This window comes from Mauremys reevesii, linkage group 17 (genome assembly GCF_016161935.1).
Source record: "Mauremys reevesii isolate NIE-2019 linkage group 17, ASM1616193v1, whole genome shotgun sequence".
Taxonomy (NCBI): Eukaryota; Metazoa; Chordata; order Testudines; family Geoemydidae; genus Mauremys; species Mauremys reevesii.
This window is the reverse complement of record NC_052639.1, coordinates 3,956,183-3,974,101: the sequence shown is the minus strand read 5'-3', so window position 1 is coordinate 3,974,101 and position 17,919 is coordinate 3,956,183. Positions and strand designations below refer to the sequence as shown.

Below are 17,919 nucleotides of genomic sequence, written 5' to 3'. Positions count from 1 at the left end.
CTCTGCACAGCCCAGGAGTGAAAGGGTTAACGGTCACACACTGGGCTGCTAAGGGGAGGCCTTGTCAGCTGCTTTCGGATTGGTTAGAAGGGCCTGGGCACAGCCTGTGCTCCACATTCAGGGCCAGGGTTACACAGGGGCCGCGGAACTGCCTGGTGGGGTTTGCAAACCTTAGTCACCGAACTCGCCTTTAAACCCCCTGTAGGCGCCTCCGTGCGTCTGGGGTGCCGCAGTGTTTTGCAGCCCTGGCCCTTGCTGTCTGCACCGGCTAGTCTGTCTCTGTCCTGGGGTTCGATGCTCCCACCAGCACCGTGCCAGGCCTGCTGTGCGGGGTGCGTCTGTACCTGGCACGCTGCATCGTCACAGCGCTGCCAAGCTCCCGGCTGCACAACACCTGCTTCACGGGTACCAGGCAACCCCCACCTCTGGCCCCTGTGGGCTCTGTCTCCAGTGCCCCCCTCTGGGGCTCAGGTCCCTGGCCATGGCCTCCTCCGGGCCGGAATCCCGTGCGCCTCCTGCTCTCAGCCCAGGCGCTGGCGGCAGCCCCTGGGTGTGATCACCTCAGCAGGTCGGACTTAGGCTCCGTTTCCTCCAGGGGAGCGAGGGTGGGAATCAGCAAAGTACCCCTTATTGCAGAGAAAACGCCTTAAAAACCCTAAACCAGGCTGTGCGCCTGCCTGCTTCCCCTCACACTTCCCCTTGGCTGGTTCTGGGAAGGCCAGTTCCTTCAGACTCCTCCACAGACCCTGTCTCTCTCTCTGTCCTCCTGGCTCAAGTGTCCCCAGGTTTGCAGGACGTTTGCAGACTCAGCCTGCGGAGACAAGAGACAGGGGCTCTGGAGCTAACAGCTGCTCCATTGTCTTTCAGGCTATACCCCGATGTCCTTATCTGGGGAGCTGGGACACAGCCTTATTCTTAGCTTCTCACATAGCAGCTCCGGCAGTGCTCAGAACAGCAGCTCCACTTCTGTCACCACCTGAATCCTGGGGAGCCTGGAGCCAGAGCGGCTGGAGAAATGGGCTGGCTTCCATGTGTGGCCTGCTGGACCCATCACTAAACTCCTCCAAAATTCCCTGTATCTAAACCCTGCCCCACCCAGGGAGATGCTGCGGTTTTACTGCATAGGAAGGAGAGCAGGGCTTGGGGATGGGGCCGTGACCAAGAGTGGGAGAGCAGCAGCGGCAGCCACAGAGGGGCGTGGAGCCGTTTCCATTGCCCGGGCTGGAGGTAGGAATCTGGCCCCCAGAGCTCCTGGGCTGGAATCAGGTGCAGGGACGTGTGGTAGATGTTTGCAATCCTTCACCTGGCGTGGGCGCTGGAGGGCCCTTGCCTCCGCAGTGCTGATTTGCGGTGCTATTTCTCCCTCACTGAATTTTTTTGCATCTGTTCCCAAGGGGATAAAACTGCCCCTGAGATCACTGAGCAGGGCTGAGCCAGAGCTGCCAGGAACAATCTGGATCAGGGGGGAGCCCTTACGTAAGGCTGCCTCCCCCCACGCTGACCCAGTAAAATCCTCTTGAAGGCAAAGAGCGAAGGGACTGCAAAGGGATGCTGGCGGCGCGGGGGCGGAAGCAGCTGGAAGCTGGGCAGGAAGGAGGGAGCCGTGTCCTCTCCCAGTGGAGCTGGCTGCCGGAGGAATGTGCAGGATCAACACAGGGGCCAGTGTTTAGACAGGAGGTGCTGAGTGTTTGTAGCCAGTGAGAGTGATGGTGCCAGGGGAAGAGAGGACAGTGAAAGCAGGGAGGTCAGAGCCCAGTGTCCAGAGGCACAAGCGGGGCCAGTCCCCTGCAGCAGGCCTAGCCACCTGGCCCGGCCTCAGGATGGCCCAGCCTCCCTGCACCCTTCATCTCCCCTCTCGGGCTGGGGCCAGCTTGGGCAGTGCCCTGGGAGAGCCAGCAGTTGCCAGAACTCCAGCACGGGCAGGACAGAGCCGGCTCTGTGCGTGAGCGGGAGGAGCACGGAGGGGGATGTGGGTGGAGAGTCTGTGCCAGAGGCAGGGACAGGGACAGCCATGGGGGCTCTCAGAGCCCGGCAGTGCCTGAGTGCTGGGCGCGAGCTGGCCTCCTAAATTAACCCTTCAAAGACTGTAGGCCTCAGAATAATCCTTTGCCCCTGGCTAGCTCCTTTCCAGGGAGGATTTCAGGCACTGCAGGCAGGAGAGTCATGCAGGAGGTAGGGCTCAGGCGTGGCCAGGAGCTGGATATTGTTCCTGTTTTGAGATGGGCCAAGGGGGGCCCAATAGGGTAAAGCCGTCTGCCCCATGTCACGGGGGAGGGGCTGTCCTGGGTGCGAGGGGCTGTGGCGCTGCCTGGGCTCTGTGGGTGTGGCTGGGATGGCGTTTGCAGCCTCTGGCAGTTCTACACTCAGGGTTGCAGGTTCCAGCTGTTGACATTAGTGCTGAATGCGGCGGCCCCTGTGTGTGCTGGCGCCACAGGCCACGGCCGCTCGCGGGGGAAGGAGCTGGAGTGACAGTTCTCTGAAGCGCACTGGAGCTTTCTGCCCTTGCAGCGAAGGGGAGGGAGCGACGTAGTGAAGCACAGGCCTGAATATCACTCAGGACGCTGGGTTCTGTTCCTGGCTCTGCTCCTGCCTCTCTGGGTGACCTTGTGCAAGTCACTGCACCGCTCTTTGCCTCAGTCTCCCCATCTAGGAACTGGGGATAATAATGACCTGCCTCCCAGTTAACTTGTGTTTGTCAGGTGCTTTGGAGTCCCTGTGACAGAGCTTATCTCAGTGCTGAGTAGGGGGGGTCGGTCTGGGCCTGGCTGGGAATTACGCCTGGCCGGTGAGTTTCCAACCTGATTCTTGCAATGGTTTAAAACCTCGTCAAGCTCCTTAGCGTGCTCGGAAAGCTCGGGGCGGAGCCCCTGGCAGGCTGCTTCATTGCACGGCTCTGCAAAGTGCAGCCGAGGAGAACACGGGGGAGCGACGCTCTGGGGACACACCCAGGAGCTGGCTCAGGAGGCACCGCCGGGGGCCGCGCTGTTGGAACTGGCCGGGGACAGACGGCAGGCTCAGGCAAAGAGCTCAGACCTCCAGGGCTGACTCTAGGAAGTGTGAGCACGGAGTAAAGGCCAAAAGGGGCTTTCCCTGCTCTGGAAATAGAGAGCAGAGGGGTCTTCGTGGGCGGGGAGGGGAGCTGGGACTGCTCCCCAAAGCCACTGTAAGAGACCGAGGGTAGAAAACGGGGGTGTGGGGCATGCTGTGGCGCTCATAGAGCCTGATCCCGGTTCCACTGAAATCAACAGGAGTCTTTCCCCCGGCTCCCAGGGGAGCTGGATCCGGCCCTTACGCTCCTGACCTCTGTTCTGCCACCACTGGACGGCACCTGGGGTGTTCAGGCTGCCTCCAGCGGATGTGTCCAGCGGGCTGCTCGAAACAGGACTCTGCGGGGTCAGGAACGGAAGGCGTTTGCGCTGCTTCCTCCCTGGTCCTGCCGTCAGTCAGCCCAAGCATTTGCAGAGGCCGGTAATCTGGACTCTGACACCTTTCCCCGCTGGGAGCCTGTGACTGGAAGTGTTTCCACTGGAGCGGGAGCAGGTCAGAGTGAGTCAGTCTCACTCCTGCTTTCATTCTAGTGTCCAGCCGTGTGGGCCTTGCCGGGTGCGCCGGGCGATGCAGGGAGTCCCGGGGGCGGGGGCGGGGGTAGCCGTGTGGGCCTTGCCGGGTGCGCCGGGCGATGCAGGGAGTCCCGGGGGCGGGGGTGGGGGTAGCCGTGTGGGCCTTGCCGGGTGCGCCGGGCGATGCAGGGAGTCCCGGGGGCAGGGGTAGCCGTGTGGGCCTTGCCGAGTGCGCCGGGCGATGCAGGGAGTCCCCGGGGCGGGGTGGGGTAGCCGTGTGGGCCTTGCCGGGTGCGCCGGGCGATGCAGGGAGTCCCGGGGGCAGGGGTAGCCGTGTGGGCCTTGCCGAGTGCGCCGGGCGATGCAGGGAGTCCTGGGGGCGGGGTTGGGGGTCGCCGTGTGGGCCTTGCCGAGTGCGCTGGGCGATGCAGGGAGTCCCGGGGGTGGGGGTAGCCGTGTGGGCCTTGCCGGGTGCGCCGGGCGATGCAGGGAGTCCCCGGGGCGGGGGTGGGGGTAGCCGTGTGGGCCTTGCCGAGTGCGCCGGGCGATGCAGGGAGTCGCGGGGGTGGGGGTAGCCGTGTGGGCCTTGCCGAGTGCGCCGGGCGATGCAGGAGTCCCGGGGCGGGGTAGCCGTGTGGGCCTTGCCGGGTGCGCCGGGCGATGCAGGGAGTCCCCGGGGCGGGGGTGGGGGTCGCCGTGAGGGCCTTGCCGAGTGCGCCGCCCGATGCAGGGAGTCGCGGGGGTGGGGGTAGCCATGTGGGCCTTGCTGAGTGTGCCGGGCGATGCAGGGAGTCCCGGGGGTGGGGGTGGAGGTGGGGGTAGCCGTGTGGGCCTTGCCGAGTGCGCCAGGCGATGCAGGAGTCCCCGGGGGGTGGGGGTAGCCGTGTGCCTGGGCCTTTCTGATCAGTGCACTCAGTCATCAAAAGGCTTTGGAACCTTGGCACAGGAAAAGCGACTCTGTAATCTGGGCAACTTCGGGCCCGAGGGGAGATTTCTTCCTGTTTCCATTCCATGAGGGAGAGATCTTGTACAAGAGGTGATGGAAAGAGAGTTTACACCCCATTTCTGGCTATTTCCCTGACAAGCCAGTGGATGGATTTTCCATGGCCCTTGAATTTCCACGTCGTTTGATGAGTTTAAGAGACACGGCCTGGTTCTCCTCTCCCTTCCCCCAGTTTTACCCCCAGGTAACTCCATTGCCTCAGTGCAGTGGCTCCCCCCTATGCCTGCGTCAAAGGAGAATCAAACCCACCGGCCAGAGAAGAATCATCTTTTCCAAATCACTTCCTGGCCCTGTGCTGCTTGCAGCACCAGGTGACTGCAGCTGGGAGGAACTGCAGAACCTGGCTTACTTCTCATCGTGAATGTGGCTTGTTCATGTCGTGCCTTTCACTCAGCATAGACAGGGAAACTGGGCTGGCCAGGCTGGCAGGGTTTCTAGCCAGTTTCACTTCCTTCTTCCCCTGCTGGCAGAGAGCTTGGGTCATGTTCCGTGGGGGAAGGTTTAAGACTGGGAATCTCATAGGAGCCTGAGGGAGTTTGGTGCGCAAATCCCAGTGAAATTCTCTGCCCAACTTGGATACTTTGCCGATCCCAGACAAAACTCTCCCTCCCCCCAAATAAATCTCGTAACCCTTTAAAAATGTGTACGAGAATTAAATGTGGCGCTTAAAACGAGCACCTCTTTAGCTCCATGCCTGTGTGCCTGGAACACTTACTAGGTCAGAACAAATCCCTGGGTGAGTTTAGGTCCTAAAACAGGCCATTGCCTGGTGGTGAGTTTCAGATCAGATTATAGCTGGATGCTTTTGCATCCCCTGCTGCTCTGGGGGGCTTCGACACAGCCTGTAATTTGATTGACTTGTTGTGATTACGTGTCATTTACTGTACAACACCCTCCTTTGGGAAATCCACTCTGAGCCAGAGGTTGTCTCGCCTGCTGTGTGCGTGGGAGACAAGAGCAGCCTGGAGCATCAGATACACTCACCTTGGAGTCCTTGGCCTCAATGTCAGTATCACACAGAGGCAAAGACCCTGCCCTTTTCCACTGGGAGGGACCGAGGCCCTGTCTTTGGGGTGGAGGATGTTCTGCAAGTCCATAGCAATGACTTGGGTGGCCATGTGCTCCACAGGGACCTTGGGACTCAGCTGCACCAGGTGTTCCCTAGTTAAAGGTAACAGCTGCACCAGGTGTTCCCTAGTTAACCGCGCTTTGAACATCGCTACCATCCTGCAGCGGTGGGTGCCCAAGTGCTTCTCAAACAGCCTTGCCGCCCCCTTGGGAAGCCACGGTCGCCTGCCCATAGCACGGATGTCCTGAGAGCCGCAGATGCTCAGCACACCTGAAAAGCGCTGGGTGCCGCTGTCCTCTGAAAATCTGGCCCTCAACTGTGAGTGCGGAGTCCTGGGAGACGTGGGCCTGCACCACTTGCCCAAGCGCACTCGGTGACAGACACAGGAATAGAACCCAGGCGTCCTGGCTCCCACTCCCCCAGCCTGCTAACGTACCATGCTGCTTCCTTAGTTATATCTGATTAGCTCCCATTCTAACCTTCCCTGAGATAGTGCTGGGAGCGTGTGACCCGTTTATGGAGCCCCCTCCCAGGAAGATGGCAGGGTGGCATTGGACTGCCAGGGAGAGCAGCCCCCGGGGAAAGGTTCAAGGCAAACCCTGCTCAGAAGTGCGCATCCCTCGCTGTGGTTTGCGGGAGGCTCTCAGATGATCAGTGGCTGCTCGCCAGGGAGCGGATTGGTCGTCAGGCAGGGTATTTACAGCCGGAGCCCAGCCCGCACTGTATTTATAGCTGTCAGCTCGCTCTGTGCTTTGCTTGCAAAATTGATATTTGCTCAAGACAGGCTTGAGTTGAATGGCACCGTGATTGTAAACTGCATGATGCCAAGGAGACCGAGGGGTGCGGCCTGAGCTCTTACCCAGCACGTAGGAAGGGGGGTGGGGAACACAAGCGGTTAAGGCTGCAATTTTCAAAGGTCTCTGCTTTCAAGTGTCTCAGTTTGTGGGAGCCCATCTGGAGGGGCTTTACGGTGTCCGACTGGACACTCGGCCTCAGTGATCAGACAAGCCATTGCCAGATCCGAGAGGAACCCACGTCTCCCGACGCCCAGCTTGGAGCACTGGCCCCTGGGTTATGCTGCCAACGCCTCACCTGTGTTGCCCAGTGACTGTCATGGGAACTGTCTGGGTCCGGCACGGTTCCAGGGAGCACAGTGCAGCAGGGTCCATGCAGCAGCATTTTTCTTGACTCGGGTTGTGGTGGGATCTCAGCCCCTTGCGGTCAGGACGGGGCGTCTCTTTCCAAACGATGTGCTTGGCTCCCCCAGAAGCTCTGGGCTGGGTGCAGGAATGCCTGGGCCGGGCAGGAGCTCAGACGGGAAGATTGTAATGCTCCCTTGTGGCCTTACAGTCTGGGAATCCCTGAATGGTCCGGGCCCAGCAGTGCCGGTCACAGCTCCCGCCCTGCACAGGTGTATTTGAATCCGGGAGAATCTGGGCTGAAGACAGAGGACTCTGGGTGTTTTTCCTCACATGGTGCCATGCACATTGGGATCTTCCCCCCGAAGACCCGGGAAGGTCTAAGAGGGGGATGTGGGCTGTAGGCTGCACAGGAGACGAACTCCCTCAGGGCGTGGCTACGGCTTTACATCTGCCCACACAACAAACGCCCAGCGTTCCCCTCCACCTCCCCAGCTCTTCCCGCGAGCGCCCGCCCAGATGGGCATTGTTACGATGGCCTCTCAGGCTGCGCTTGGCACACCAGGATCTCAGAGCAGCGTCCGCTCGGATAACCTCCCCCGGCAATGCAGTGGGGCATGCGCCAGGCTGAGCGCCAGCTGGGGTCTGAAACCAATCTACCCTCCGCCCATTGGATAGTTGTTTGGATTAGTTGAATTGGCCCCTTTGGCCATTCTTCAGCTGCCTTTACACAACGTCACAACACAGAGCGTCCTGGCCAATGCCCCTGCGTGGCTTCACCGCAGCCTCCCTGCAGCTCTGAGGGGAGCTGTGCTCCTGGGCTGGCTGGCAGGGCAGAAAGCCTGTCGGGAACGGATTGAGACACAATCCAGTTCTGAACACTGACCGAGGGAAACCCTTCCACCCAACAGTTAATTAGCCCGTGGAACTCTCTGCACAGAAACCACGGATGCCAGGAACGTTGCAAGATTCAAAAAAGGGTTGGAGATTTCCGTGGATATCAGAAAATCCCGAGTTATCCGAATTATTGCTAGCAAAAATTCTGGCGGGGATATTAACCCTCCTGCTTCAGAGCTTAAGCCAGTCTCATTAGAGACCAGGACGAGACCTACTGGGGGGGCAGATTATCCGACATCTGCTACTATGTGGCTCTTGCACTTTCCTCTGAGGCGTCCGGTGCTGGCCACTGGGCTGATCCCCTCTGGTGATGCTGCTCTTGGCTGGTTCAGTATAGGAAGGTTCCCCCCCCTCTGGCTGAAGCAGAGCTGGGCCCGTGTCAAAGCCCTGCACTCAAGCTGTGGGGGCTGGAATCCAGCCAGTGCCATGGGTGGCCCGTGAACTGGTTGTGGGGAGGCTAACCCTTGGCCCCTCCCCTTCTTCCCAAGACGCTGCCCCTCCCCCTCGTGTTCTACCCCCCACCCCCCCACAGAAGCCCAGAGCACCCCCACCACGGCCCCGGTGTGCCAGGTGGCGTGGCCACAGGGCCGGTAGGCAGTGCGGCCTGAGCATCTCCCGCCCTGAGTCCCCACAGAAGGCCAGACAGCCCCTGCCCCAGCCTGCCTGGCCCAGGGCAGAATGGCAGGAATGGCAGGAGGGGCCTGGGGGCAGAGCATGGGCCGGGCCATGCCAGGCTACTCGGGGAGGCACAGCCTCCCTCAGCCTCTGATACCCACCACTGGGGCTGCCAACCCCCCTGGTTCCACCAAGAGTCTTACGGAATCGGGCTCTGTCTCCCAGAGGCTACTGGAGCCAGGCTGGGAGATTTTAGCCGGCGAAAAGTCCAGCGGCGCAGCAAGGCCTCGTGTTCACAAGGCCTCAGTCGTCAGTGAATTTGGCCCAAGGTATTTAAGGGAGGGAGTGGGGTCTAAGGTTAGAGCAGGGGTCCTAGGTTCCATTTCCAGCTCTGGGAGGGGCGTGAGGGTTAGAGCCGAAGGACTGGGGAGCTGGACTCCCAGGCTCCATTCTTGGTTCTGGGAGGGGAGCAGGGTCTAGGAGTTGCAGCAATGGGGGCTGCCTGGGTCCTATTTCTGGCTCTGCCATTGACCTGCTGGCTGCCTTGGGTAAGTCACTGCCCCTCTGGGCCTCAGTTTCCCCCTGGATAACATGGGGACCTACCTCACAGGGGTGGTGTGAGACTAAAATCCTTACTGGTTATGAAGTGCAGCGAGGCCCTGGTCTGAGAGGCGCTATCGAAGGGCAAAGACCTCTTCTGCAGCGAGAGGAGAATTTCTGGGAACTCAAGCTGTAGGCACCTGGGCTGGGTGGAACGGGAGGCCCCACGTTCTAGAGTGGATGCTGCCCGTGCCTTTTAGCTGGTGTTTGTGTGCGTTGGTTAGGGGCACGGGTTCCCTGCAAGGCAGGACAGAACGCTGACTGTGCAGCGGACAGATGCCCCTCCTTTCTCCCAGGGCCCGGGTCAGCTGGCAAACCTCAGGCACTGGGTGGGCAGGCCAGCTAGCTACTTGCGGAGTGACGCTGCACTGGCAGCCGAGTTACTAGCCTGCTGCAGAAGTGGTGGCTTTTGGGGGCTTGATGGGTTCTTCCCCTTTGCTCCCTGCAGGCCTGACAGATGATGAGGACATCAAGGTGATGCTGAATGGCTCCTTTCTCTGGAAGATCAAGTCACGCAAACGGAAGAAGGAGCGGTTCTACCGCTTGCAGGAGGACGGCTTGACCATCTTGTCTGAGCGCTGCTTTAAACGGGCTCGCTCCAAGCAGATCTGTAAGTCCCAGTGCCTGAGACTCAGGGGCACAAATGCTCCTGGAAACAAGAAACCCAGATCCCAGTTCAGAACCTAGAACCCAACCCACCTCCAACACAGAACCGAGAACCCCTCCCTCCCACTGACCTAGAACCCAACCCCCAACCAATGCAAATTCTACAACCCAACGTTCTGCCCAATAAATAATGTAGAGCACATAACCTAGAACACGAGGCCAGAAACCAGAACATAAAACCCCACCCAACACAGAGCCTAGAACCCCCAGCACAGAACCTGGACTCCAGATTTGCCCAGCCAAGCACAGAAAACTCCGCTGGCCCAAGCTTGGAACCCTGTAAAATCCAGCTGCATGAGCCGAGCAGGTTCTCAGCTCCATGCTCCTATTTCTCTGCCCTGGCAGGACAGCAGGCAGAGTTAACAGGTTTGCCAAGGTGCATTTTCATCCTTTACCTCCCAGCCATGAAGTCCCATCACTCTGCTCAGAAACCCCTCTCGCTCCCCCATCGAAAGCATTGGGTTTGAGTTCTGGGCGAACAGACACACCCCCTCCTTGACCCTGGACATGGCGACCCTAGACACTGCTCTGATGCTTCACTACAGCAACTGCTGTCAGTATCTCTGTTGGAGACAGCAAATCCTACGCTCACATGGGCTCTGTCTGGTCTGGGATTAGAACAACAGAAATTAGAGATTAAAACATACCCCATATGTCATAGATTCATAGAATATCAGGGGTGGAAGAGACCTCAGAATGTATCTAGTTCAACCCCCTGCTCAAAGCTGGACCAACCCAACTAAATCATCCCAGCCAGGGCTTTGTCAAGCCTGACCTTAAAAACCTCTAAGGAAGGAGATTCCACCCCCTCCTTGGGAACCCATTCCAGTGCTTCACCAGCCTCCTAGGGAAATAGTGTTTCCTAATATCCAACCTAGACCTCCCCCACTGCAACTTGAGACCATTGCTCCTTGTTCTGTCATCTGCCACCACTGAGAACAGCTGAGCTCCATCCTCTTTGGAACCCCCTTTGAGGTAGTTGAAAGCAGCTATCAGATCCCCCCTCATTCTTCTCTTCTGCAGACTAAACAATCCCAGTTCCCTCAGCCTCTCCTCATAAATCATGTGCTCCAGCCCCCTAATCATTTTCGTTGCCCTCGGCAGGACTCTCTCCAATTTGTCCACATCCTTTCTGTAGCGAGGGGACCAAAACTGGACTCAGTACTTCTGATGTGGCCTCACCAGTGCCGAATAGAGGGAAATAATCACTTCCCTCGAGCTGCTGGCAATGCTCCTACTAATACAGCCCAATATGCAGTTGCCCTCTTGGCAACAAGGGCACACTGTTGGCTTATATCCAGCCCCTCATCCACTGTAACCCCCAGGTCCTTTTCTGCAGAGCTGCTGCTCACCCAGTTCCCTGCTCCCAGGGCCAGGCCCTTCCCTGCAGAACTTCCCGCACTGTTTCGTTCACCTGGGGCTCCATTTTCCAAAGAACTCAGCGTGCGGGGGGCACATTGGGTGCTGAGTCCTTGCAAACCTGGCTTTCTAGCTCAGCGTCACAAACAGCTGGGCTCCCTCCCTTCCCCAGCCGGGGATCTCACTGCTAGGAGATGCTTTCGCTGGAGGTGGAGTCAATCTCCTCTGCTCACTTGCAGCAGGTGATGGCCACAGGTCTGTTATTGCCAGGGCCACTCTAAATAGCCCCTCTCTCCCCCGTACCCTTCACATACATGCAGGTGGCTCGGACGCCTCTTTCCATCCTTGCTTGGTCACGCGGGGGTGGGGTTCTGAAGCAGGACTGTGTGTGCTTCACTCACAGCACTGGCCCCATGGGTCCCAGTGGGACTGTCCCAGGTGCACAAAGTGAAACAGCCAGAGACGCGTTTGCAGGCTGACTTGGGTCTGTTAAGTGTCTCTAGCTCCTCAGATCTTCGTTTTGCTGAATTCCCCCGACGTTACCTACACCCTTCTGGTACTGAGACACCCAGACCAAACACAGCCAATAGGCCGGAGCCATTACTGAGTAAATACAATGCCAACGAGAGCCAGGATACAGACCCTGGCTCAGCTGCCCATCGCACCCAGCCTGCGGCTGCTCCTCCCGTCTCTGCACGTGAGCACTGGGTGAAGTCGGACACTCCCGACCAGCATCCACCTGCTCACCGAGCTCCTGAGGGTCAGATTGTCGTGTGTCAGCCCCCACTAGCCGGGCCAAAACTTCACAAGAGCTCAGCACCCAGTGGGCCGAGGTCTTGTGAAAATCTGGCTGCCTGATCCTGCAGGAGTTGGCTTGAGTTCCCGCTAGGGACCAGGGAACGGGCCCGAGTTCCCGGGGAGGAGAGGAACGGGGGAAGGGAGACCTTGGCTGCGGTTTAGGGAGGGAGCAGAACATATGGGATGCCAGGGCAGGCTAGTCATTGGTCCATATATTGGGGGATCCCTTCCCCTCCCTTCCAGCCCTCCGAGCGTAGTCACGCAGTGGGGGCTGGTGGGTTCCCTAGCAGCCGATTTCATTGATCAGCTGAAACGTGCTGCTCTCTTGCGCCCTGTCAGTGGCTGGACCAGCTGGCCAGTCGCCGGCTCTCAAGGGCTCTCAGCAGGCGAGAGGGAGGCGGGGAAGAGAGGCCAAAGCCCAGAAGCGAGTTGTCCAGGGCCCAGCACAGGACTCTGACCGCATCCCCGTCGCTGTGCCTTGTCTCATGCAGTCTCCATCATGCACATCGAAGCCATGCGGGAGGGCTACCAGTCCGAGGGCCTCCGCAAGCACGGCCGCTACTTCCCGGAGACCCAGTGCCTCACCATCGTCTTCAAGGGCCGGCGGAAGAACCTGGACCTGGCTGCCCAGAGCGAGGAGGAGGCGAAGAGGTGGGCCCGGGGGCTGAAGAAGCTGGTGGCCAAGGTGGAGGCCATGAGCCAGCGAGAGAAGCTCGATCAATATCCTTTCCCTTGGCCGAGGGTCTCCGCTCCCGTTCCGGGGGCCGGGGCCGCGCGGGGGGCTGGGCACAGTCGCGATGGAGGATGGGGAGGGGTGGCTCAGGCTTGGGATTCCAGCCTGCTGTTAGGAGACAGGGGTCTGGCTCCCTGCACGTCCCCCAAGCAAACCAGACCTGAGCCAGGCCGCAGGGTTACACCGGGGTCAACGGCCCTGAGCGTCTGGCCAGAAATGCACCGGGGCTCCCAGACCGTAACGGACCCTACAGTCGGGCCCAGCCCTGCCCTGGCCGCCCCTCCTGGAGTGGAAACACGCCTGGGCTCAGTGCACAGGGCAGGGTGCACGGTGCCCCACTGGCCCTGCCCCACGCACCTTGCTGGGCCAAGCATGCAGCGTGACTCTCAGTCATCGGCCCGGCGGCCTGGCAGAGCTGCGACTAGCCCTGTCCCCCAGCCGCAGGCTGATGCTTTCTCCCCACATAGCCGTGGGAGGCACCGGGAAGCAGCCGGGTGAGGCGGGGCTGCCGTCTGTTCCTGGCTGTGCCGTGCCCTGGTGTAGGGCACATCCCCTCTCTGCCCCATGCCCCAGCCTCAGTGGAGTGAGGAAAGGGCCCCCTGGCATGGAGGGCTGGTGCCGACAGCCAGGAAAACCCACCCCCGCCGAGCGGCTGTCGGTTTTGCTGTACGAGCTGCACTAGCTGTGTGTGAAATGCCCGGACGATCTAGCGCCACCATCCGGCGGCTGTGCAGGGCGCTGGGACTGCCCGGGGTGCTGGGAGCAGGGCGGCTGCTGGGGGCACAGCAGGGAAGCCAGGTCTCCTCTGCTCAAAGCCCTTGTCATTTTCACCGGCTGCGGCGGCTGCGGTGCCGACCTCGGCCCCAGCGCAGGCAAAGGCTGGTGTGAACTCATCACACCTCCCAGTTCATTACAGCCCCAGGCAGGCCTGGCCTGGTGGGAGGGGCACCGGGAGTCTGTCCCCCGCGTTCTTTCCTTACACCTCCGGCACCTGGATCCATGACATCCTGCACCGAGCCGACAAGAACAAGGACAACAAGATGTCCTTCAAGGAGATCAAGGACATGCTGAAGATGATCAATATTGACATGAACGACATCTACGCCTACCAGCTCTTCCAGGTACCAACCCACCCCCCGCCGCTGGGCCCGTGGCGCTCTGCCCGCTGCCACGCCCCCAGGGAGCCGTGTCTCCGGTGGGAGGGGCAGGGCCAGCCTCAGGGGAATGGGGCCCTGGGTGAACCTGGCATCCTGGCCCCCCCAACCTCCCTCCATCGGCCTGGCCCCCCGCCTCCCCCAGTCCCACTCATCCCTCCATCGCCCCTGGCCCCCCACCTCCCCCGGCCCCACTCATCCCTCCATCGCCCCTGGCCCCCGCCTCCTCGGCCCCACACATCCCTCCATCGCCCCTGGCCCCTACTGCCTCCCCTGGCCCCACACATCACAGAATCACAGACTATCAGGGTTGGAAGGGACCTCAGGAGGTATCTAGTCCAACCCCCTGCTCAAAGCAGGACCAGCCCCAACTAAACCATCTCAGCCAGGGCTTTGTCAAGCCTGACCTTAAAAACCTCTAAGGAAGGAGATTCCACCCCCTCCCTAGGGAACCCATTCCAGTGCTTCACCAGCCTCCTAGTGAACAAGTTTTTCCTAATATCCATCCTAAACCTCCCCCTCTGCAACTTGAGACCATTACTCCTTGTTCTGTCATCTTCTACCACTGAGAACAGTCTAGATCCATCCTCTTTGGAACCCCCTTTCAGGTAGTTGAAAGCAGCTATCAAATCCCCCCTCATTCTTCTCCTCTGCAGGCTAAACAATCCCAGTTCCCTCAGCCTCTCCTCATAAGTCATGTGCTCCAGCCCCCTAATCATTTTTGTTGCCCTCCGCTGGACTCTCTCCAATTTGTCCACATCCTTTCTGTAGTGTGGGGCCCAAAACTGGACACAGTACTCCAGATGAGGCCTCACCAGTGCTGAATAGAGGGGAATAATCACTTCCCTCGATCTGCTGGCAATGCTCCTACTAATGCAGCCCAATATGTCATTGGCCTTCTTGGCAACAAGGGCACACTGCTGACTCATATCCAGCTTCTCGCCCACTGTAACCCCCAGGTCCTTTTCAGCAGAACTGCTGCCCAGCCATTCGGTCCCTAGTCTGTAGCAGTGCCTGGGATTCTTCCGTCCTAAGTGCAGGACTCTGCACTTGTCCTTGTTGAACCTCATCAGGTTTCTTTTGGCCCAGTCCTCTAATTTGTTTAGGTCCCTCTGGACCCTGTACCTACCCTCCAGTGTATCTACCTCTCCCCCCAGTTTAGTGTCATCTGCAAACTTGCTGAGGGTACGATCCACACCATCCTCCAGATCATTAATAAAGATGTTGAACAAAACCAGCCCCAGGACCGACCCCTGGGCTCTCTGCTTGATACCGGCTGCCAACTAGACATGGAGCCGTTGATCACTACCCGCTGAGCCCAACAATCTATTGCTACAGCGCCAGGAACAGCTCACAGCTGGGGCCCATTAGGTGCTCAGGAGCAACCAGAAGTCAAGAGCGAGGGATCGGGGCATGGGCAGGGCAGCTTCCAGGACCGGAGCCTGTTCCCTGGAATCACAAACAAAGCCAAGGAGGAGGGAGGGGCCTCAAGGCACAGACCTGCCGCCTGGGGCCAACACCCACTCCCGGAATTCATGCCGGGAAGCTCCAACCTGCAGCTGCGTGTGTGTGGCCAGGGCTGGGATCTGCAGGGGAGGTGGCTTCTCCCGAGGGTCTCACATGCGAGCTATTTTGTCTGTGTGTGTCTGGAACAGATGGGGAAACTGAGGCACGGAGGGGTGAGCTGTTATCCAAGGCCACACGCTGAGTCACTGTCAGGACTCATGGTGCTAGTTTGATGCTGGGGCCGCTGGGCCGCGTTGCCTCCCCGGAGCAGCCCAGCTGCCCTGGAAGCAGGTTGCTGGGAACTGGGGCTGAGCAGCGCAGTCCATGTACTGACAGATGGGCCAGTAGCGCTCCTTCTACCTGTCACAAGCTGCACCAGGGCCAGATTTGATCCTGCAATACATGTGGGAGAGAACTGAGTCCAACCACCACAGTGAACTGGTGCAGCCACCTCTGGGGTGGAACATGGCAACAGTCTATCAGCATATAGCAACATAGCACGAGTTTAGGACAGCGAGTGAAGGCGAATCCTGTCTCCAACAGAAAACACTGGGGGAATTTGGAATTCCTCAGTCTGGCATCTGGCCAGGGCATCAGAGCTGTGAGGTCAGCAGTGGCCACAGACGACCTACAGTCGCCCCTCGTCGGGTCCCAGAGCCTGGGCTCCCATCGAAGCCCAAATGTGTGCACTGTAGTTAAACAGCCCCATAGCCCGAGCCTGAGTCAGCTGTCCCGGCGAGCCGCGGTTTTTCACTGCAGTGGAGTCTCGCACGCCGAGGTCACTTCATTTCGTGCCCTGCTGGCTGGGCGCTGGTCACACAGCCAGCGAGCTGCTGTTTGTGAAATGAATCACAGCTTGCTCTGCGGAGCTTGTCGGAGGTGGGGTCTGAATCCAGAGTCACTCCCAGCAGTTCTCTGGTCCCCACCCACAGCAGCCACTTGCCGAATCAGCTGCTTTCATCAGCACTAAACTCCATTAGAAATAACATTCCCAGCAGGGCTGGAGATCAGCATCACTGGGGGCACAGGCCTAGCGGCACCCCTGCCCTGACCAGGCGGTGCACCGCAGGGGGCAGGTCCCTCTCTGCGGCACAGTCAGTCCCTGGCCTCTTTGCTGAGAGTTTGCCAAGCTGTGATATTCTGGACACTTGTCCACTAGGAACTGGGCTGAGACCCACCAACCTCGTCTCTCGCAGAGGCCATAAGACAGCCTGCACGTGGGAACGACTGAGCTGATGCAGATTCGAACCCATGACCTAGATGTGCTGTGGCCTCGTTGTGTCAGGTGCTGCACGGACCCGGAGAGAGACAGCCCCTGCCCCAAAGGGGAGCTCACAGTCTGGGGCCTGGTTGGAAAAATCCACCCCCCTCAGTGACGCAGTTGAACTGACCTAGACCCTGGTGTAGACGGCGCTAGGTTGCTGGGAGGATTCTCCCGTCAGCCTCTTGGGAGGTGGGTACCTCTGCTGACGGGAGAACCCCTCGGCCGGCACAGGGAGCGTCGTCCCTGAGGCAGAGTTCAGCATAGACCAGGCGAGGGGCTGGGGAAAGGCCCAGGCTGAGGGGCCGGGGGCAGGGGGGAGGGCAGAGTTACAAGGGCTCAGAACCTACCAACCTCCTGGAAAACTTCAGGCCTGTATGACTTGGCCAAGGTCATGCCACCGAATCAGTGGCAGAGCCAGGAACTGAGGCTCAGTCTCCTGAGTCCTCGTCCAGCACCGTGGCCACACATCCCCGCTTCCCCTCCAGGCCAGAGCCTGCCCTGAGCCCCCAGCCCAGCCCCATCCGTGTTCCTGCTGGCGAAGGCAGACTCTGAGCACAGCGGGGCCTGGATACCGGGGGCGGGGGGTGTCAATGGCAAGAAGTTCCTAAGACCTGGGTCAGAGGGCTGGAGCGTGGCCCCCCCGCCCATCTCCATGTTCTCGCTCAGCACCACCCGCTTCTCATGGAGCCACCTGCTCATCAGCTGAGAGCAGCTGCTTTAACGGGGAGGGGCCTGCTGGAAACAAGCAGCAGGAGCTTTAACAAGGGGGGGATTTCCACCACTGGCTGCAGCACCCTGGGGTGCTCTGTCCTCGGGCCAGTGGCCAGGGCCCCTTCCATCTGGAGCTCTCCGGGTGATTTACCAAGGGAGGGTCAATATCACGTCTCCACTTTGCAGAGGGTCCCTCCTGGGTCCCCTTGCTGCACCCCCACACTGTGTTTGGGCCCTGTGGTCCCGCCGGGCGGGCGGGCGAGCTGCTGCCTGCAGGGGTGTGTGCATGATGCCAGAGCCTGGCTGGCAGGCCGGCTAAAATCAGAGCCTCACATGCCGCTGGCCCCGAGCGCAGCAGCCCGGGCTGGGGGTGCAGCTGGCTCTGGGCCGCTCTGCACGGACCAGCAGGGCAGGTTCCCCAGGGTGACTTGTGCAGCCTCCAGGCTTCGGTGCTGCTCTTAGGAGAGGGGTGGCAGCTCCCCTGCCCCTCAGGGCTTGCCTGGGCACAGCGTGGTGGCCTAGGCACTAGAGCAGAGAGGAACTTCCACCCAAACGCAGCAGCTGGAGCCCAGCCCCAGTGGGCGAGGGCCAGGAAAGCTGCGAGGGGCTGAGCACTCTGCCCAAAGGTCACCGCGTGGCCAAGTGCCAGGCTGTAAACCTGCCAGCACCAGCACAGACGGAGCTGACTTTGCAGGGCTGGTGGACGGGGTATGCGCGAGGCTCCGTGTAGATACAGCCCTGGGCGCTGTTCCCTGCTCTGCCACTGACTCACTGCATGACCTTGGGACAGTCACTTCCTCCAAGTTCCCGCAGCTGTAGGGCAGCGTAATACCCTGGCTTTGAGC

At 60.0% G+C, this 17,919-nt stretch overlaps 1 protein-coding gene across 1 annotated transcript in view; it reads left to right on the top strand.

Moving 5' to 3' along the window:
* The window catches only part of PLCD3 (phospholipase C delta 3), a 50,819-nt gene that overhangs the window by 14,739 nt on the left and 18,161 nt on the right, over positions 1-17,919 (top strand). Inside the window, exons 2-4 of the mRNA XM_039504324.1 lie at positions 9,332-9,493; positions 12,198-12,426; positions 13,431-13,560. Coding sequence (XP_039360258.1) covers positions 9,332-9,493; positions 12,198-12,426; positions 13,431-13,560 — 521 coding nt within the window. The remainder of the gene's footprint in view (positions 1-9,331; positions 9,494-12,197; positions 12,427-13,430; positions 13,561-17,919) is intronic.